Source organism: Salmo salar, chromosome 20 (assembly GCF_965601325.2).
Source record: "Salmo salar chromosome 20, fSalSal1, whole genome shotgun sequence".
Taxonomy (NCBI): Eukaryota; Metazoa; Chordata; class Actinopteri; order Salmoniformes; family Salmonidae; genus Salmo; species Salmo salar.
In genome coordinates, this window is record NC_138310.1 from 32,741,632 (window position 1) to 32,762,681 (window position 21,050).

Here is a 21,050-nt window from a genome sequence, read left to right on the forward strand (position 1 = left end):
GATAATGGGTGTTAGTGATTATTTTATACACCTTTAACCATTTGCAATAGTCAATCGATTAGATCTTTGATCAGTGTAATTTTAGTTTAGTGATAATGATGATTGCTCCTAACCATTCATTAATTAGAAACGATCTTACATGTTATTTTGCATAAGACATCATAATGACAGTAAAGCATCCGCATAGTAATACACACTGCAACCTTTTTTATTTTATGGGGATACAGAATGAAATAAAGGTTTTTCCCAGAAACATTTTGTTACAGTTCTGACAATATTGTAAATATTGTAGCTAGAATTTCTGATAAGAGGTCGCAGTTTTATTTCACGACCGCCAGAGGGATTAAATGTTTTTCAGATAATTACAAAGGGGCAAGTGTCCGTTCATTATAACAGTTCGGGCAGCAACCTGTCTGCCATTTTTGCCCTTTGAATGTATGTCATTTCCAAGCATAGGCTTATTTATAGATAATTAGTTACAAAATATAATAAGTCATATATAAATGCAAAATACAATTATTTAATACGTGTTTAGTAGACATCAATCCACAAAACGATGTCAAGTATCCTGTTTCTCGTCGGACACGTAAAATAATGGAATCCATTTAGCCACGTAGAAGCAGAACGAAGAGGCGTCTGAAAAAGGTTGGCTTTATAAAAATTTTCTGTGCATTTCAACTATTGTCATGTCAGAAATAAATATTTTGGTTATTTATTAAACCTTTTAATAATTTCACAATCTGCATTGATTTATACATTACACAACTTCGTGAACTGGTGTGATATCGGAGTGTAGAAAAATTATCGTCCTGTGTTAGCTATGTATGTGGCTAATGAATGTTAGATAGCTAACGAGCAAACGTAACGTTAGGCTGTCTTTGCTTGACTGGTTGAGACCGCGAACTAACTAGCTTGTTACTAACATCGTTTTTAAAGGCCAGCCATCTTCATAACAGACACATTGTGTTTTACATGTCTAACCAACTTGCCATATGATGTATGTTTAGCTGGCTAACTAGCTAACCACCCAGCTAAAGTTAGCTTGTGTAGAGGCTGCAGCTGTCATTGCAGTTGGCTAGTTAGCAATAGTGTTGTTAGCTGGCTACCTACAAGTTGGGAAATAAGCAAGGCAATGAATGTGTGGTAAAGCTGCCGAATAGTTATCTGTTTTTATACAAGACTGATTAGCCTTGTAGCTATTTGATTGCAATATGCAAAGGCATATTTACTAAATTAATTTAGCTAGCTATATTTTTTGTAACGTTAACTAAATCCACTTAGCTAGTTAGCTAGACAGCTTTAGCCATTACTTAGTGGAGCTGTTCTTCCAGAACACATTCTCCCAGTTGGTTAGAACATTTTACCAAATCTATTGAAAATAAACATTTTAGTGATTGGTTGTTCGCGAATGAACGGCTCTTTTTTTGGTGAATCGAATGTGAAAGAGCCGTTCATTTGGCTCCTACATTTGCATTCTGTTACTATTGCTTTTTGACATTATCTGCAGATAATTTATGGCCATACCACAGTGCAGAAACAATATAGTGAGGAGAGAGCTTCATTCTGGTCCAAGTTATTTTTTCCCCGTGCGTTAGATTTAGTAAAAAACATTTTTTGCAGGCCATCTAATAATTTTACAAAGAAAGAAGCATAGTCAATAAAGCAGTGAATTGGGAGCATAAACAGTGTGCGGGCCTTACTGTTCTTTACAAGTTTTCTTTATTAGCCCAGCACCTACGTTTTTAAGGATGTGCATATGACCACAAACTTTTCATCTAGTCATTTAGTCATATAAAAAATGTATTTTAAAACTTCTTGGGGCTATGTGGGACGCTAGCGTGCCACCCGTGGTGCACCCTATCAACAGCAGGTGCATTTCAAGAGCGGCAAATTTGAAACCAAATAAATGTCAAAATTCAAATTTTTCAAACATACAACTATCTTACACCCTTTGAAAGATAAACATCTCCTTAATCTAACCACGTTGTCCGATTTCAAAAAGGTTTTACGGCGAAAGCATAAAGTTAGATTATGTTAGGAGAGTATATTGACAATAGCTGTGTGTAATGTTTTGTCAATTCAAAGCCAGGCGTCACCAAAACCATAAAACCAGCTAAAATGATGCACTAACCTTTTACAATCTCCATCAGATGACACTCCTAGGACATTATGTTAGACAATGCATGCATTTTTAGTTCTATCAAGTTCATATTTATATCCAAAAACAGCGTTTTACTATGGCATTGATGTTGAGGAAATCGTTTCCCTCCAATAACCGGCAGTCAAGTCAGCACCACAAATTAAATAATTAAAATTAGAAAACATTGGTAAAATATTATATTGTCATTTAAAGAATTATAGATTTACATCTCTTGAACGCAATCAACTTGCCAGATTTAAAAATAACCTTACTGGGAAATCACACTTTGCAATAATCTGAGCACTGCGCCCAGAAAAATATGCTTTGCTATACAGACAAACGGCCATGTTGGAGAGCTCTAAAATCGAAAATACTATGTAAATAATCCATTACCTTTGATTCTCTTCATCAGATGTCACTTCCAGGAATCCCAGGTCCATAACGAATGTAGTTTTGTTCAAAAAAGCTCATCATTTATATCCAAAAAGCTCCGTGTTGTTAGCACATGATCTAAGCCAGCCGGACTTCTCGTCATGAACGAGGGGAAAAAATATATTTACGTTCGTTCAAACATGTCAAACGTTGTATAGCATAAATCATTAGTGCCTTTTTTAACCAGAACATGAATAATATTCAAGGTGGACGAATGCATTCTCTTTTTATAACGTATTGGAACGAGGGTACCCAACATGAACTCGCGCGCCAGAGTCTAATCGGCCATCACCGTTCCATGGCTCTTGTTCGGTCAGATCTCACAGTAAAAGACTCAAAACACTTTGTAAAGGCTGGTGACATCTAGTGGAAGCAATAGGAAGTGCCAAAACATTAATCAACCCCTGTGTGTTTCAATGGCATAGGCTTAAAGGTAATTCAACACATCAGGTATCCACTTCCTGTCAGAAAATGTCTCAGGGTTTTGCCTGCCAAATGAGTTCTGTTATACTCACAGACACCATTCAAACAGTTTTAGAAACTTTAGGGTGTTTTCTATCCATATATAATAAGTATATGCATATTCTAGTTACTGGGTAGGATTAGTAACCAGATTAAATTGGGTACGTTTTTTTATCCAGCCGTGAAAATACTGCCCCCTAGCCCCAACAGGTTCTTACATAATGGTAGTCAACATTTTAGGCTTTAAATTAGAGATTCACAATTTGTTCATGGGTTTTATGTCAATTTCTAAGCATTACTGAAGAGGTGTTTGGGAGCCAAATGAACATCTCTTTTAGGTGAACTGAGCCAAAGATTCCAGCTCACAGAAAAGACTCGGAATGCCCATCCCTAATACATTTGCAATGGTATTAATAAATAATGCAGGCCACGCTTCATTTTATTTGTCTACATCCGCACTACACCATCATGGAGGCAAATCCTGTCAGATTACGGCAAGTTTGCATTTAGATTACTCTGTCTTTGATCAGACTGAATATTTTATAATTGTCATTCTAACTAAACCTTAATGTTATACATTTTCAGGTGAGACCATTTTTTGGGGGTGTCCTTGTACTCTGAACGAACGGGATGAAAAGGTTTTGAAAGGATTATAGCTACACCCTGTGACGACCATATCCCTTCCATGGGCTCCAGTGCAACATCATTTTATTCTGTATGTGAATGGAAAACCACAACTCGGTCATTGCTGAGATGGAGACAACCAATGTAGAAATCCATCAACTAGACCTGATACCACAGTCCAAAGAGGGTGGTGCTGATTCTGTGGTGAGTGACGCTCAGCTACTGAAGAAAGGAGGGCTGAACAAGCCGACAGCGTTGGGGGATGTTCTTAATGGTGAGTTGTTGCCCTACTTAATGCCCTAGCCTGCCCCTCAAGTGATGTGATTTGATTTGCATTGTATTTTAATGTAGAAATTCTAGGCAAGCTGTCAGACTCTGAGCTACTGCTGACTGATTTAATCATTCCATCCTCTCATCAAACAATGGAGTGTGTTCTTCTTCAACCAGTTAATTGTAAGAGAAAAATACATTTCAAATGAGCCCTAAACTAACTTAAAGGATAGCAAAGCATAACTGAACGTTTATATTTTTGTTCACATAATGTTATTTTTGTGGGGAATCTGCAGTAATAGGAACTCCTTATATGGAGGGAATTCCTCTGTCTTCCACCAGTATCTTTCCAAGCTGTGCATGACATGCTTGTGTGCGATCGGCCAGAGAAAAGGTCATTACTCGGCCGCCTCAGGCTATCTCTCTTTGTACTTGTGTGCAATTGCAGAATTGTCTGGACACCGCTCTGAGCCTTGCCTCATAACTGACCCACACGCCACTCACTTCTTAGTCACCTCAACTGCACTAAGGTGTATTAGCATGCCGTTGTTATTCCTACACATCTCGCCTTCAATAAAAATGACAAAATGAATAGTATCAAACTGCTATTCTGGCTTGACAAAGCTTGATTGACCGGTTACCCGTGAAAGCCACAATAGACTAAGTAATTCAAAAGAGCCTTGCCTCCTAGTCCTTTTTTAAAACCTCAAGTATATCACAATCCACACTCATTGTGTTGTGAAATACAAAACTGGATGGATATATGCCGGAAACTAAAGACTTTACTGCCACGCTACACTGTCAACCCCCCACCTCACCCCACTCCCTCGTTGCAGGTTTTGTTAAGGCAGACGTGGTGCCAAATGGAGAACGTGTGGCAGAGGGCCCGCGGCCAGGCGCAGGAGGGGACGGCCGTCCAAATGGCCCCCTGCCGCCTCTGTCGCCCCCTGCTGCCCAGGGCACCAGCCCACCTGTCAGCCCCCAGTCCAAAGAGCCATCCCAAGGTGTGGCCGCTATCCCACCACCCATGCTAGAGAAGTCTGGGGGAGCTAGTGCTGAGGGCCCTGCTCACAAGGGTGATGCATTGCAGTCGCTCAGACTGAGTATGCCTATGCAGGAGACTGAATTGTGTAAGCATACTGTAACCTGTATTTGCAGTGAGTGCCCCCCCCCCGTGTATTTTAACCACCTATTGCTCTGGGATGTTGCTTCAGAGGCTGACTTATTGAGTTCCCCATCCCATATTTTAATTTCCTTGCCTGTGCTTACTACGCTCCAATTAAGAGAGGGATCCAGTGGGTATGTGCTTTAGTGGTTTGAGCCTGCTTACTTTGTGAAAACCCGTGGTCATTTAATTGCTTGATTTGGGTCTTGGTGCTTTTGTTGGGAACTTAGTGGCTGTATTTGAACTAATCCTTTACTTGTGTTTGTTGTGAATGTTGTTTTGAATGACGGCCTAGGCTTACAGATACCATGATATGCAAAGTTGTTTTTATTCGTTACATAACAGAATACGTCTTGTTTTATCTCAAGCTTTTTGTTGAATGTGAAAGGCTAACCACTCCCACATAGAATGTTTACAGTGTCACATTAACTCTTTTATAGTGTCGGCCTCCCCGTGCCATCAGAGATTCTGGGTTCGAGCCCAGGCTCTGTCGCAGCCGGCCGCGACCGAGAGGCCCATGGGGCGTCGCACAATTGGCACAGCGTCGTCCGGGTTAGGGAGGGTTTGGCCGGCAGGGATATCCTTGTCTCATCGCGCACTAGCGACTCCTGTGGCGGGCCAGGTGCAGTGCACGCTGACCAGGTCGCCAGGTGTACGGTGTTTCCTCCGACACATTGGTGCGGCTGGCTTCCGGGTTGGATGTGCATTGTGTCAAGAAGCAGTGCGGCTTGGTTGGGTTGTGTTTATTCGACCTTCGCCTCTCCGGAGTCCGTACGGGAGTTGCAGCGATGAGATAAGACTGTAACTACTACCAATTGATACCACGAAATTGGGGAGAAAAAAGGGGTAAAAAAAACCTAACTATTTTATAGTGTTCTGTTCCATTCATAGTGCATTCTGCTTTAAATGATGGTGCAATCAGGAAGTCCTCATGCTAACTTCTAAGTTGCACTGACTGACACCTCATGGTTGATCATCAGCACACCTGGCCAATTGCAGTCAGAGAATCATCAATCAGGAATATCACCTGCTGTCTATAAACTCACTAACCACACAAGCCAAAAACAATCTGTTTGGATACTATTTTGTGTCACACTTTACTAACCTGAAAATAAGATCTTGGAGTGGACTGACTAATAGATGGATTGAGTCTGACTCATCTGGCTTTGTTAGGACTGGGTTGCATGCAGCTTCACTCCTAACCATGGTGGATGGATAACAATGTCATACAAGCACTCTCATTTCAAATCTTAAAATGGCTCTGAACTGTAGGGACAAAGTAGTCTTAGTACACGTAGTTGTGGTTTCCTTCTAAAATGAATTGTATGCTTGTATGACAATGTCCTAGGTATTGTTAGCCTATTCAGTGTTGTATAGGGGTGTAGTGAGGGCCTTCTATTTCTTATGTTAAACCTGCTCTTCCTGTAGCTGACAAAGAGCCATCACTGGAGATGGAGAATGAGGAGAAGATCCGCCGTGATGCTCGCCGACGGCTGGAAGAGCAGCTCAAACAGTACAGAGTGCAAAGGCACAAGGAGACGGTGAGTGTGTGAACAGCATCAGTCACCAGGCATACATTCATCAGGATAAAGCTGTCAGTTACAAGCTGCACAGAGTTGAATTTAAAGCAGAAGTGTTCTCCCTATTATTTTTTGCATGGCAGGCCATAATGCCTAGTTTTGTTGCTATCCACCATCTATAAAAAATGATCCTCTATTAGTCTTGGTTTTTGAAGTCCTGAATGTTGGGCTGAAGTAGACTACGTCTTCTGCTCATTATCATGCCACCTCTCTCTCCTCTTCCAGTCCTACCGCTCCACCGCAAAGAGCCGCAGTGGGTTCAGCACTCTGGACCCAGACCTCATGATGCACCCAGAGGCTCTTCCCCGGGCCAGCACCACCTCCATGACCACCGAGTACTCCTTCCTGCGAACCAGCGTCCCCCGGGGCCCTAAGCTGGGAAGCCTGGGCATCCCCCCAGCCAAGGAAAGAAAGTCACGATCACCCCGCCCCAGCAAGATCCACTCACTGGCCGATTACAAGACCCTCGAGCCAGCAGGGGGCACTAGTGATGGTGGTGGAGGAGGCGGTGGTGGGGTCAGAACGTCTGAAGACTCCTCCATGGGCTCTCTGGGGTCCAACCTGAGCTCTGTATCCACCCTGTCAGAGGTCAGCATGATGTCAGAGGTTGGCTCCGTGGAGATTACCTCTTTGGAGGCCCTGCTGGGGTCATCAATGTCTCTCCAGGACAACACCTCGGAGGTGGATGCCGGCAGCGAGTCAGGTATGGGGTCGCGGCCTGGTGGAGATGGGGATGACAGCTCTACCTACAGCAGCGTGTCCACTTCCACCGGGGGCACTGGGACCTATGGCATGCTGGCTGAAACAGTGGGCAGGCAGAGAGGAGGGAACTACATGGTGGAGGGCAGGGAGATCGTTCCGGAGGCCATGGGCAACTTCCCAACACTGCAGGAGGTGCTGCAGGCTGCCAGCGATGAACAGCACCTGCTGGAGCAGGACAGGGAGGGGACCGGGGGACCACGCAGCCGCAGGGACAGCTTCTCCAGCAGGTACACCTGACCAGCACACAGCTCTTCTGTAATAGCACATAGACTGACTGGTGTAGTACTAGTAAATAACATAAGCACATTGCTGTTGCATAGTCAGCTTTAGGACATTGCTATTATACGATGAATCAGCTTTACTTTTCCAGTCATTTACAATTTAATTGGTGGAATTTGCTTGAATGTTCCAGTAGCACATAATTGTACAATTTCTTGTTTCCTGCTCAATTGGTTAATTTCCTGTAGTGTGTCATTGGAGAGCTCTGTGATGGGACATGACGAAATGCTCCAGGTTCTGAAGGAGAAGATGAGACTGGAGGGCCAGCTAGAGTCTCTGTCTTCTGAGGCCAACCAGGTAACTAACTAACGAACACACAGGGTGTGTCTATGATGGCTTATACTCCTAACATAGGATCAGCTAAGGTAATTACCACTCAACTTACCACATGTTGAGACTTACTTACTTTCACTGGAATAGCTAGGCTAACACCCTTCAGTCCCTCCCAGTACAAGCCATTGGGAATACTGGAGATCACTCCCTCACCCTCTTTCCCCGTATCCTCTCCAGGCTCTGAAAGAGAAGACTGAGCTCCAGGCCAAGCTGGCTACAGTCAATGCCCAGCTGCAGGCCCAGGTGGAGCAGTCCCATGCCAGCCAAGAGAAGCAGAGCTCCCTCAACAAGGAAGTGTCCACCCTGCGCCAGAGCTGCTTCCAGCTGGAGAGGGCCATGGTGGAGCTGCAGGGCAACCTGGAGAGCAAGAACGCTGGCCTGGCCTCGCTGGGCAATGACCTGCAGGTGGCTGAGGAGCAGTACCAGAGACTCATGGGGAAAGTGGAGGAGATGCAGCAGAACGTGACCTCCAGGGATAACGCTGGTGAGTTGGATGGATGGATAGCCTAGTATGGGCATCATACTTTCACATCAGCATCTCCTCACAATAATACTAATACAATATTGGGGTATTTATTGTATTAGTATTATACGATTGATTTATGATTTCTGTCAAATTTTGTGAATTATTTCTTATGGTGGTGTTCTCCTTCAGTTCAGGAGTTGCGTCAGCAGATGGGTGGTCTCCAGACTCAGCTCCAGCAGGTCCAGCTAGAGCGCACCACCCTGCAGAGCAGGTTGAAGACCTCCCAGGCAGAGATAATCTCGCTGCAGCAGGTCCGCCAGTGGTACCAGCAGCAGCTAGCGCTGGCCCAGGAGGCTCGAGTCCGACTCCAGGGCGAAATGGCCAACATGCAGGTAAGGTTGTCTGTCTGTATCTTGCTTCTACTGAGTTGACGTGTTATGGAGTTGACGTGTTATGGAGTTGACGTGTTTTTTCCAGGCTGGGCAGATGACCCAGATTGGTGCCTTGGAGCACCTGAAGCTGGAGAACGTGACTCTGTCCCACCAGCTGACACAAACCCAGCATCGCTCAATCAAAGAGAAGGAGCGCATTGCTGTACAGCTGCAGAGTATTGAGGTCTGTCCCCTTTTTTTAAATTATAAAATTACGACAGGTTGTGTGATTGGTGTTTATATTGTGTTATGGTTTGTTGAATAATTTTACTGAAAAATAATAAAAGATTTACTGACAAAAGAAAAGATGCAGCATTAGAATTGAGGCTATTAAGCAGTGTGTTCTCTGGCCTCTCCCCTCCCTCTGGCCGTAGGCTGACATGATGACCCAAGAAGCTGCCTATCAGCAGATCCAGGATGCCAAGAGCATGGTGGAGGACGACCTTCAGCACAAACTGGACGAGTTTGAGGAGGAGCGAGAGCACTTACAGAAACTGGCCAACACCGCCAGCTCTCTGGAGAGAGAACTAGAGCAGGTAAATAATGAATTGTTCAAATTAAGGTAATTTGCCACTCAGGAGAAGTTGTTTAAAATCAATGAAAGGAAGGGGTTTTATACACATCTACAAAAATATCAGGAGCGAGACAAAAACAAAGTCCATTACGTTGAGAAAAAGTCAATGTCCGCTCACTGTTTTGCTATTTGGGAGCAGTTGCCTCATGTAACCCCTCTCTGTGTCCCCCACAGATGAAGGTGACCCTATCCCAGAAGGACCTGCAGCTGGAGGCCCTCCAGAAGGAGCATCTGGAGCTGATGAGACAGCTGACAGCCACTCAGGAGAGCCTTCACACCAAAGAGCAGTCCATCAACCAGCTGGAGGCCCGCTACCTGGAGCTGGAGGCTACGCTGGCAGAGCTGCAGACAGAGACCAACGCCAAGGATGAGAACATCCAGTATCTGCAGAATGAGAAGATCGTGCTGGAGGTGGCCCTCCAGGCAGCCAGAGCTGATAAAAGTCAGCTGGACGAGGGGGCGGAGAGGCTGGGGGAGGAGGTGCTGGTGGCCTCAGATGTCCTTGATCAGCTCAGGCAGGAGGTCCAAGTCAAATCCTCACAGGTGAGAAACAAACCACCATGGAGCCAGAGGGTCTAGTCCCACTCCTCTATGGCTGTTGGCAACGTTTGAGCTTCAGTAGAAAGTGAATGCCATTTTCTTTTTAGATTGGATCTCTGCAGCAGGATAACGGCACCCTGAAGAAACAAGCTCAGAAATTGAAAGAGCAGTTCATGCAGCAAAAGGTGCTTGTCACTCCCTATCCTGTAACCCTTTGTTTTTGAAGGATTGTGTGTACGCATGCACATTCACACACAGGACTCGTCTCTTTACACCTCTTCCCATTTCCCACCCATCAGGTGATGGTGGAGGCATATCGGCGGGATGCCAGCTCCAAGGAGCAGCTCATCAGCGAGCTGAACTCAACTAAGAAGCGTCTGGTGTCGGAGGTGAAGGGACTGAAGCAGGAGCTGCTGGAGGCCCATGGGGAGAAACAGAAAGCTGAGCTGGAGCAGAGCCGGCTGCAGATGGAAGTGGTCCGGGTCCAGCAGCAGATGAACAGCCTGGAGAACCACCTGCAGTCTGTGCAGACCGAGAGGGATCAGTTGGAGTCTCAGATACAAGTACATGATCCCATCCTACACAAGCCTGACATCCTAGTAGCTCTAGGTTTTTCTTTGCATTACTCTCATGACAGTACTTGCATGACATCCCATTGCCTTATCTGGCTTTCTTTTTAAAATGCAGTACTCTATTTTTGATAGGCATTTGATTATAATCATTGTGTGTGTTTGATGTCCCTCCACAGTCCCTACAGTTTGACCAGAGCCAGCTAGCAGCAGTGACGGAGGAGAATGAGGGCCTGAAGAAACAGGTGGACCTGATGCAGTCTGAAGCCAGGAAGTGAGTCACACAACATTTCTACAGCCAGACAGACTTCTGTAACTAGCTTGGTTCCCATAGTAATGACCCAAACACATTTACTATGAATCTGTGTAAATGGCATAAGAATATGAACGGGAATAAGAAACTCTCTTACTCAGACAGGATAATCTATTTTATTCAGATTGCTTAAATGTGCACTAATGTGTCTAATTGTTTTATTTTCCTCTCTCAGGGCGATCTCAGAGCAGAAGGTGAGAATGAAGCGGCTGGGGACAGATTTGACCAGCGCGCAGAAGGATATGAAGGCCAAGCACAAAGCCTATGAGAACGCAGTGGGCATCCTGAGTCGCAGGCTCCAAGAGGCCCTGGCTGACAAGGAGACCACCGAGGCAGAGCTGGTCAAACTCAAGGCCCAGGTCTCAGACGGCGGCAACAACCAGGCCCTGCAGGTACATTCAGTACTAACCTCATAATCAGGACCCAGAGTTTTTCCTGATCACATGACAACTAGTGTCCAGAGTTTGTTTCTGGTCAGATCATGTGGTCAGGAAAAACTTGTGGCCATACTAATAACAGATTACAGCACAACCGTAGCCAACTGTGATGTTTGAATGCTGATCTAAACCTCTTCCTTGTTCTAGGATAAGATTGAGGCTCTGCAGAGTGAACACCAGGCTGTGAGCCACAGCAAGGCCATGCTGGAGAAAGAGCTTCAGGAGGTCATCTCCCTCACCAGCACTGAGCTGGAAGAGTTACAGGAGAAAGTAATGGAGCTAGAAGATGAGGTGAGACAGTCTGGGTGATGACAACTAAATACATTATGCTGGCATCGAAACCGATTTCACTACGTTTCACCATTGCTTTACATTGTCTGGTTTAATCAGGCTATAAGTACACCACCAGCCCAATGATGTGAGATACTCTGACAAGTGACAATTAAGAGAAGATTACTTTATTGTCCATTGTCCACAAATGTCCAACAGAAATGTGTTTTACTATCCCAACCCCTCTGAAAATTACTCACATCCAGTGGTTCTTGTGCTTCTTAGATACCTTGATTGTAAAATCGTCTATCTTTTTTCATCCACAGCTGCAGGAGGCGCGATGCTTCAAGAGGAGGATTAGACGACTGGAAGACGCCAACAAGAAGTTATCCCTTGAGCTGGAGCATGAGAAAGGGAAGTTGACGGGACTGGGGCAGTCCCATAATGCACTGCGGGAGCATACCAATATTCTAGAGACTGCCCTGGCCAAGAGAGAGGCCGACCTGGTCCAGCTCAACCTCCAGGTGAAAGGCTTCAATCTTACATTCTCAGTTATTTCTATCACTGATCAATTAAATAACTTTACCCATGTGGGTAAAGTAACACCATTTTGAGTCAGTGGTTGCTCTTTTTGATTTAAAAAGCTAACGAACTGATAGTTTTTTTTCTATTCTCTTCCTTGCCCTTCTCCACAGGTGCAAGCTGTACTAAAACGCAAAGAGGAGGAAGACCAGCAGATGAAACAGCTGGTCCAGACACTACAGGTCGCCTTGGAGAAGGAAAAAGCCAAAGTCAAGGACCTGAAAGAGCAGGTAAAGACACCTAACCCGACCCAGCCACAACATAGTCATTATCTGTCGTCATTGACACATTATAACACATTACACACATACAAGCCCCTGAAGGAGACACTGGCCCAGCCACAACATAATCTTAAAAAGTCATTACATTACCACATTGTAGCATACTGTAATGCACTCAATGAAGCCTTTGGAGACAGACTGTAAGTATGTGTTATGTCCACTAGGTGGCAGCAGCTAAGGCAGAGGCTGCCCACAACAGACGGCATTACAGGGCAGCCATGCTGGAGCTGTGTGAGATCAAGAAGGACCTGCAGGCCAAAGAAGAGCTGGTCAAAGCCCTGCACAGCGAGGCACACAAACTACAGTGAGTCTCAATTTGCAGTTTATAGTTAATGAATAAGGCCTGGAATGATGCTGCTGTATTTAACAGATTAAGAGAAGATTTTGATTAGCCTTATTAGTTGATGGAATCATTGGGGCATGCTCGGTCCTTGTATTTTAGGTAATAACCCTGTCTAACTCGAAGTTATCTTTTAGTTTAGATCTTATGTCTATCCTTGATTTTAACCCTGTTTCACCTTAACATTCTTTCCTTCTCCTCCATAGGGCTCAGGATGAGAAACACTCTCAGGAGGTGTCCAGGTTCCAGGAGGAGCTATCAGAGGCCCACTCCCAGCTCCAGATCCTCCAGAAACAGCTGGATGAACAGCTTAGCAAGCAGCCCCTCACCAACCAGGAGGTAGCTAGCTATACCACACAACGTTACACAATAGACACAACCATGGTCCTGTTTAGTAGGGAGGAAATGTTTGTAACGGAGAGGTACTGCCTGAACTTTTGCAATAAGAACGCACATTTCTGTTTTGCTATGGTGTGCCCTAATGAACACAACCCAGGACCTGGAATAAGGACGTTTGTTGAAAGAGACATCGGTCACTGACTTGACTGTGTTTTCCTCCAGGTGGAGGATTTGAAGTGGGAGGTGGAGCAGAGGCAGAGGGAGATCGAGGCCCAGAGACAGCAGCTGGAAATGGTGGAGCAGTGCAGCCAGAGGGAGCTGGACAGCCTGCAGACAGCTCTACAGGTACACACACAACCAGGGTACTGAGGAGGACAGAGCTGGCTAGCGCCACAGAAGCATACGTTACGATCAACTTAACTCTGTCATTGTTCATTGTGTTGCCATTTTGTACCTGACTTTGCCTTGCTCTGCATTCTAGGGCATTAAGGTGGAGCTGGAGTCTGTGCAGGAGGAACTGAGCAGCACCAGAAAGGATAAGTTCATGCTGCAGGCCAAGGTGGGGGAGCTGAGGAACAGCATGAAGACTGTTCTGCTGCAGAACCAGCAGCTCAAACTGGACCTCAAACAGAACCGCCTCCGAAAGGTAAGCCACCTGGGACTGAAATGTTGCTACTTGGCTGAGACTGAGTAGGAAGAACAGGGTTAGGTTTGGCGCTGTTTTATTTTTACGTCAGTAGTAATCAGTGAATGCTGCTGAGGGGAGGACCGCTCTTAATAATGGCTGGAATGGAGCTACTGTAATGGCATCAAACCATGTGTTTTTGACACCATTCCACCTTTTCCGCTCCAGCCATTACCACAAGCCTGTCCTCCCCAATTAAGGTGTCACCAACCTCCTGTGGTAGTAATGTTATTTCAATATTGTTGGTGTGTTAAAGGTGCAATATGCAGAAATCTCTACGCCATTTACTGGTTGCTGAAATTCTAATAGTTTGCCTAATTTCAGTTTGTGACAAAACAAGCAATGTGTAGAGAATCATTGTACCATACAAACTGCTGTGAAATATATTTTCAATAACCCAAATTATTGTATTTTCAGCTGTTTAAAGCTGGTATACAAAACCGAAAGTAAGACTCAAAACTAAACTGAGACCGGGAAGCGTAGAAATAGTGCACATAGAACAGATCAACCGCTTCTTAGACTTGCTTTCAAAGGGTCTACCAAAAAGTTACATATTGCAGCTTTAAATGGAGAAAGGGTAGATAGAACATACAACTCATCCAGCGCCTTCATGGCTTTGAGAAGACGCAGAATATCAAAGTGTAACATGGGCATATGTTTTGTGGGTTGATAAAGGGGTATGAAAAGTTGTTACAATAAACACACTTGGGTGTAGATTTACAGTGCCTTCAGAAAGTATTCAGACCACTTGACTTAGTTCAACATTTTGGTTTTACAGCCTGACTCAAAATGGATTAAAAAATTATAATAATCTCAACCATCTACACACAATACCCCATAATGAAAAAGTGAAAACATGTTTTTAGATATTTTAGCAAATGTAATACAGAAATATCTAATTTGCATAAGTATTCACACCCCCGGGTCAATACATGTCAGAAACACCTTTTGGCACCAATTACCGCTGTGAGTCTTTCTGGGCAAGTCTCTAAGAGCTTTGCACACTGTTTTTACAATTCTTCAAGCTCTGTCAACTTGGTAATTGATCATTGCTAGACAGCCATTTTCAAGTCTTGCCATAGATTTTCAAGACGATTTAAGTCAAAACTGTAACTATGCCACTAGGGAACATTCAATGTTGTCTTGGTAAGCAACTCCAGTGTATATTTGGCCTTGTGTTTTTGGTTACTGTTCTGCTGAAAGGTGAATTTGTCTCCTGGTGTCTGTTGGAAAGCAGACTGAACCAGGTTTTCCTCTAGGATTTTGACTGTGCTTAGCCTATTCAGTTTCTTTTCATCCTAAAAAAAAAACTCCCTAGTCCTTGCCGATGACAAGCATACCCGTAGCATGATTCAGCCACCGCTATGCTTGAAAATATGAATAGTACTCGGTAGAGGACGACCGATTTATGATTTTTCAACACCGATGCCGATTATTGGAGGACCAAAAAAAAGCCGCTGCCGATTAATCGGCAGATGTTAAAAAACTTGTTTTTATTTATTTGTAATAATGACAATTACAACCAATACTGAATGAACACTTATTTTAACTTAATATAATACATCAATAAAATCTATTTAGCCTCAAATAAATAATGAAACATGTTCAATTTGGTTTAAATAATGCAAAAACAAAGTGTTGGAGAAGAAAGTAAAAGTGCATTATGTGCCATGTAAGAAAGCTAATGTTTAAGTTCCTTGCTCAGAACATGAGAACATATGAAAGCTGGTGGTTCCTTTTAACATGAGTCTTCAATATTCCTAGGTAAGAAGTTTTAGTTTGTAGTTTATTATAGGAATTATAGGACTATTTCTCTCAATACGATTTGTATTTCATATACCTTTGACTATTGGATGTTCTTATAGGCACTTTAGTATTGCCAGTGTAACAGTATAGCTTCCGTCCCTCTCTTCGCTCCTACCTGGGCTTGAACCAGGAACACATCGACAACAGCCACCCTCGAAGCAGCGTTACCCATGTAGAGCAAGGGAAACAACTACTCCAAGTCTCAGAGCGAGTGACGTTTGAAACGCAATTAGCGCGCACCCGGCTAACATAATAACACACAAACACGAGCCTTAGGTCATTAATATGGTCGAATCCGGAAACTATCACGTTTATTCTTTCAGTGAAATATGGAAACGTTCCGTATTTTACCTAACGGGTGGCATCCATAAGTCTAAATGTTCCTGTTACATTGCACAGCCTTCAATGTTATGTCATAATTACTTAAAATTCTGGCAAATTAGTTCGCAATGAGCCAGGCGGCCCAAAGTGTTGCATATACCCTGACTCTGCGTGCAATGAACGGAAGAGAAGTGACAGTTTCACCTGGTTAATATTGCCTGCTAACCTGGATTTCTTTTAGCTAAATATGCATGTTTAAAAATATATACTTCTGTGTATTGATTTTAAGAAAGGCATTGATGTTTATGGTTAGGTACAGTCGTGCAACGATTGTGCTTTTTTTGCAAATGTGCTTTTGTTAAATCATCCCCCCCGTTTGGCGAAGTCGGCTGTCTTTGTTAGGAAGAAATAGTCTTCACGGTTCGCAACGAGCCAGGCGGCCCAAACTGCAGCATATACCCTGACTCTGTTGCAGAGGTGACACATTTTCCCTAGTTAAAAGAAATTCATATTAGCAGGCAATATTAACTAAAGATGCAGGTTTAAAAATATATACTTGTGTATTGATTTTAAGAAAGACATTGATGTTTATGGTTAGGTACAAGTTGGAGCAACGAGAGACCTTTTTCACGAATGCGCACCGCATCGATTATATGCAACGCAGGACAGGCTAGATAAACTAGTAATATCATCAACCATGTGTAGTTAACTAGTGATTTATGATTGATTGATTGTTTAATGCTAACTAGCAACTTACCTTGGCTTCTTACTGCATTCGCGTAACAGGCAGGCTCCTTGTGGAGTGCAATGTAAAGCAGGTGGTTAGAGCGTTGGACTAGTTAACCGTAACTAGTTAACCGTAAGGTTGCATCCCCAAGCTGACAAGGTAAAAATCTGTCGTTCTGCCCCTGATCAAGGCAGTTAACCCACCGTTCCTAGGCCGTCATTGAAAATAAGAATGTGTTCTTTACTGACTTGCCTAGTTAAAAGAAATTAAATAATAATAATTAAATCGGCAAATCGGTGGCCAAAAATACCAATTACTGATTGTTATGAAAACTTGAAATCGGCCCTAATTAATCGGCCATTCCGATTAATCGGTAGACCTCTAGTACTCAGTGATGTGTTGGATTTGCCCCAAACATAACGCATTGTATTCAGGACATAAAGTGAATTTCTTTGACACATTGTTTGCAGTTTTACTTTAGTGCCTTATTGCAAACAGGATGCATGTTTTGGAAAAATTATATTCTGTTCAGGCTTCCTTTTCACTCTGTCATTTAGGTTAGTATTGTGGAGTAACTACAATGTTGTTGATCCATCCTCAGTTTTCTCCTATCACAGCCATTAAACTAACTGTTTATAAAGTCAACATTGGCCTCATGGTGAAATCCCTGAGTGGTTTCTTTCCTCTCCGGTAATTGAGTTAGGATGGACTCCTGTATCTTTAGTGACTGGGTGTATTGATACACCATCCAACGTGTAATTAATAACTTCACCATGCTCCAAGGGATATTCAATATCTGCTTTTTATCACATTTTTACCCATCTACATCTACCAATAGGTGCCCTTCGTGAGGCATTGGAAAACCTCCCTGGTCTTTGTGGTTGAATCTGTGTTTGAAATTCACTGCTCAAATGAGGGACCTTACAATTAATTATCTTTATGTGTGGGGTACAGAGATGAGGTAGTCATTCAAAAATCATGTTAAACACTATTGCTGCACACAGTGTGTCCATGCAACTTATTTGACTTGTTAAGAAAATGTTTACTCTTGAACTTATTTAGGCTTGCCATAACAAAGAGGTTGAATACTTATTGACTCAAGACATTTCAACTTTTAGTTTTTTATTCATTTGTAAACATTTCTAAAAACATAATTCCCCTTTGACATTATGGGGTATTGTGTGTAGGCCAGTGACTCAATCTCAATTGCATTTGAAATTCAGGCTATAGCACAGCAACATTTTGAGAAAGCCGAGGGGTTTGAATACTTTCTGAAGACACTCTTATCACAGTATGCTGAGTTTTCTTTTTGTGCTGTATTCCTCATTGAGCAGCAGAGGATGGAGCCATCGAACCCATCAAATCCAGTGACCCCGGTGAAGATCCCAGACTGCCCTGTGCCTGCCTCCCTGCTGGATGAGTTGCTCAAGCCCTCTGCCTCCGTAAACAAGGAGCCCCTCAATAACCTGCACAACTGTCTGCGCCAGCTCAAGTAAGAACTGACCATGTTTTCCTTTAACTTCTGGGAGTGGAAAACCTGTTTTATTGGACTTTTGATTATTATTGGTTATTGTACTGCAATGTTGAGGGAGCTAGCGCAGAAGCATTTCACTGCACCATTTATAGCGGTTGTAAACGGAGTATGGATAATATGCTTTTGTAGCTCATGTTACTCAAAATAGCTTGTGTGTTTTGTGATAACCATAATGAAAGACAAATAATAGGAATGTATGCATGAAATCCTTTACTCTAAAAGTATGTTTCTCACATGTGGATGGTGTATTATAATTCTCTATTAGGAATCAAATGCCAGGAGACTAAAGTGAATGTTGTGTTTCCTGCAGGCATGAGATGGACAACCTTCAGAAACAAATGGAGGAGCACACAGTCACCGTGCACGACTCCATGACGTCATGGACTAACGCAGAGGAGGAATTGACTCGACTGGGGGTGCCGCTGGAGAATGACTCCATAACATCTCCCCCTCTAAACCAGGTGGACTGTAACGGAGGAGCGGAGGAGGCACAGCCATTGTAGTGCAGCACTTTCTCAGGCAGACGCACAGAGTGGAGTTTTATCCACAAGGGCACTTTTCTTTTCTTTTTTTCCTGTTTCTTTTTTTTTTTTTTCTCCATTTCTTATCAATTGCTGCCAACATTTGGCATTATTATCAGCACAGACAGTGGTTGGATAAAGTAATTTATACTTATACCATAGCTTTAATTTTTATTTGGACTTTGTCTATTTTTGTTATGGCTGTCATTTTGTCATATTTATTTATTTACTCTTCAGGAATGACAATATTGAATCTTAAATGACAGGGACAACTATATTGTTAGGGGATTCCACCGGTCTTTTGTTTTGAAGTCATAGACACCAAGTAAGGCCTATTCTCAAGTATCTTTCAAACAATACAAATTCACCATTACCCCGGTTTAATTATGGTAGCTAGAAGTTTGTTTACGCATACCGGTACTTTTGATATACTTTCTCATGCTCCGGTAAGATAAGTGAGACTGTTTTAAAGCCTGCAGAAATGGATAAGCATACTGTTAGAAGCATACTGTAGTCCCTCTCACTGTTCTTCCATTCCTCTGTGCCTGTGAATGAGAGGAGCCACTCGTTCCATAAACTTATGTTGAAATCCAAATCGACCCTTAGTCCCTCAACTTAGACAATCCTGTAAATCTGATTGGATAAGTGTTAACAATATGGCAAAATGTTTACTAGGCCTATAGGAAGGCACGGTGAAGCAATAACCATATTCCACCTATTCTCCCTCTGATCTACACAAGTTTATCAGGTTGTAGGCTAGGGGTTGGTTTGGGATTTAGGGAATCATCTGGTCAAATGCCCCTATGGCTTTCAAACTGTTTGTGGTGAATCAATACCATTCTCCTTTTTAGTACGCCTCGCATTTGTTAATTTCATTAACATCAATCTATTCGGTTTTTAATTGCTTGTTCTTTTTTAAAGCTTGCTATCAACATATCATTGTGGGCTCTGCAACTTTGTGGAAACTTAATACTTCTCAACTATGTATGAAATTGGGAGTTTAACTGGCTGGCTTGGACTGTAGTAATGTGTATGGCAAAGCCTTAATGAGGAGTATTTTGTATGCTGTTAAAGGTCTAAATGTTATGAATGAACGTATCATTATTTCTATTGAAAGTGGGTGTGCAAGATGTAGTATAGGTTATGGTGTATGATTATGCTGTTTGCAGTTCTAAACTGAATGGTTTAATGTTATGTATTTGGGTAGTCTCAACCGATGTTGCACAATTAAGGAGAGAGAACTTACTGTAACTGACTGAGGGAGGGGAAGGTGTAAGAACTATTACACAATGTTACTACTTCTGAGTGAGATGCACTCAAATGTATTACTTTTTGTTACTATGGTTTCATATTTACAGATTGCCCACCCCTTAATTGCTTGTTTAATTCCTTTTGAGGTTGATTTGCTCTCCAGGAAAACTGTTTTATTCTTTGTAGAGGTTAATATAATAGACTTCCTTTCTCTACTTTTTCCTATAATTGAATGACTTTGATCATTATCTAAGTGTGATTAGCAAAAACATTTGAGAATGATATATGCAACTTGCAAAGCATATTTATTCAAACTGGTAAAAGTCCAAATGTAGACTGCAATGGACACCATAAACTACAGCACATGCAGTTGTAATGTAACTGATGTTTTATATGCCATTAGACTCATGTCCAGACAACCTGTATCTTGCCAGTCAAAGTAAATTGACTATTTTTAACCACACTGTAATAACATGCTTATTACATATCTGCGAAGGGAAAACCTATAGTCGAAGGGAAATCTGTGATCAGTTGACTGGTAAAAACTAATGGCGCTCCATACTGTGTTTTTGAAGAAGGGTTTGTAACAATCTGTTCGAACTTCATTGACTTGGCGAATCCAACATTGACTATCTTCCAAGCTACCTTTCACTGTTATCTATATATTTTAATACATAACCTTGCTTGGTACATGGAGCAGGGATAAAAGAGTTCTGTACATAAACCTTGCTGTATTTGCTGTTCAATCTTTGCAAAGAGGGCCATAGACCTGCTAAACAGATTAATTCCAATATAAAAAATGTATATTGGGAGATATTGTATTTCTCATAAAGTTGCACTATTAATCAATTGTCCGTTATTTAATTCCCTAACATTTGATGGGTAGGCTGTAGTATTTATAATTAATCAATTAGTCAAATTAATTGATCCCATGCTTCATCCTTTTTTTCGAAACTGTCTTTTCCAAAGATATCTTATATATTTGGAGGTACTTATCGAATTGTTTCTAGGATTTA

General features: G+C 42.7%; 1 protein-coding gene across 3 annotated transcripts; it reads left to right on the forward strand.

The window, feature by feature from the left end:
• The first annotated feature begins 384 nt into the window (after nt 1-384).
• Nucleotides 385-20,879, forward strand: LOC106580461 (golgin subfamily A member 3). 3 transcript variants are annotated; one of them, XM_014161560.3, is made up of 24 exons: nt 385-645; nt 3,620-3,932; nt 4,765-5,058; nt 6,522-6,634; nt 6,899-7,662; nt 7,903-8,011; nt 8,225-8,531; nt 8,703-8,905; nt 8,991-9,128; nt 9,319-9,480; nt 9,693-10,061; nt 10,166-10,243; nt 10,358-10,621; nt 10,807-10,901; nt 11,116-11,332; nt 11,525-11,668; nt 11,974-12,171; nt 12,343-12,459; nt 12,675-12,814; nt 13,057-13,189; nt 13,412-13,534; nt 13,671-13,835; nt 18,063-18,220; nt 18,573-20,879. In XM_014161560.3, the coding sequence occupies exons 2-24, from the start codon at nt 3,758-3,760 to the stop codon at nt 18,763-18,765; spliced, it is 4,659 nt and encodes a 1,552-aa protein (XP_014017035.3). In that variant the 5' UTR covers nt 385-645; nt 3,620-3,757; the 3' UTR covers nt 18,766-20,879. The 3 variants fall into 3 exon arrangements, with proteins under 3 accessions (XP_014017035.3, XP_014017036.3, XP_014017037.1); XM_014161561.3 differs by having other exon boundaries at nt 4,765-4,932; XM_014161562.3 differs by lacking the exon at nt 4,765-5,058.
• Nucleotides 20,880-21,050: the final 171 nt, after the last annotated feature.

Excerpts from the sequence above, each read along its gene's own strand:
- LOC106580461 (XM_014161560.3), top strand. The coding sequence starts at position 3,758 with ATGGAAAACCACAACTCGGTCATTGCTGAGATGGAGACAACCAATGTA. Across the intron at positions 8,906-8,990 it reads GCGAAATGGCCAACATGCAG|GCTGGGCAGATGACCCAGAT; the intron begins GTAAGGTTGTCT and ends TGTTTTTTCCAG. Across the intron at positions 12,172-12,342 it reads TGGTCCAGCTCAACCTCCAG|GTGCAAGCTGTACTAAAACG; the intron begins GTGAAAGGCTTC and ends CCTTCTCCACAG.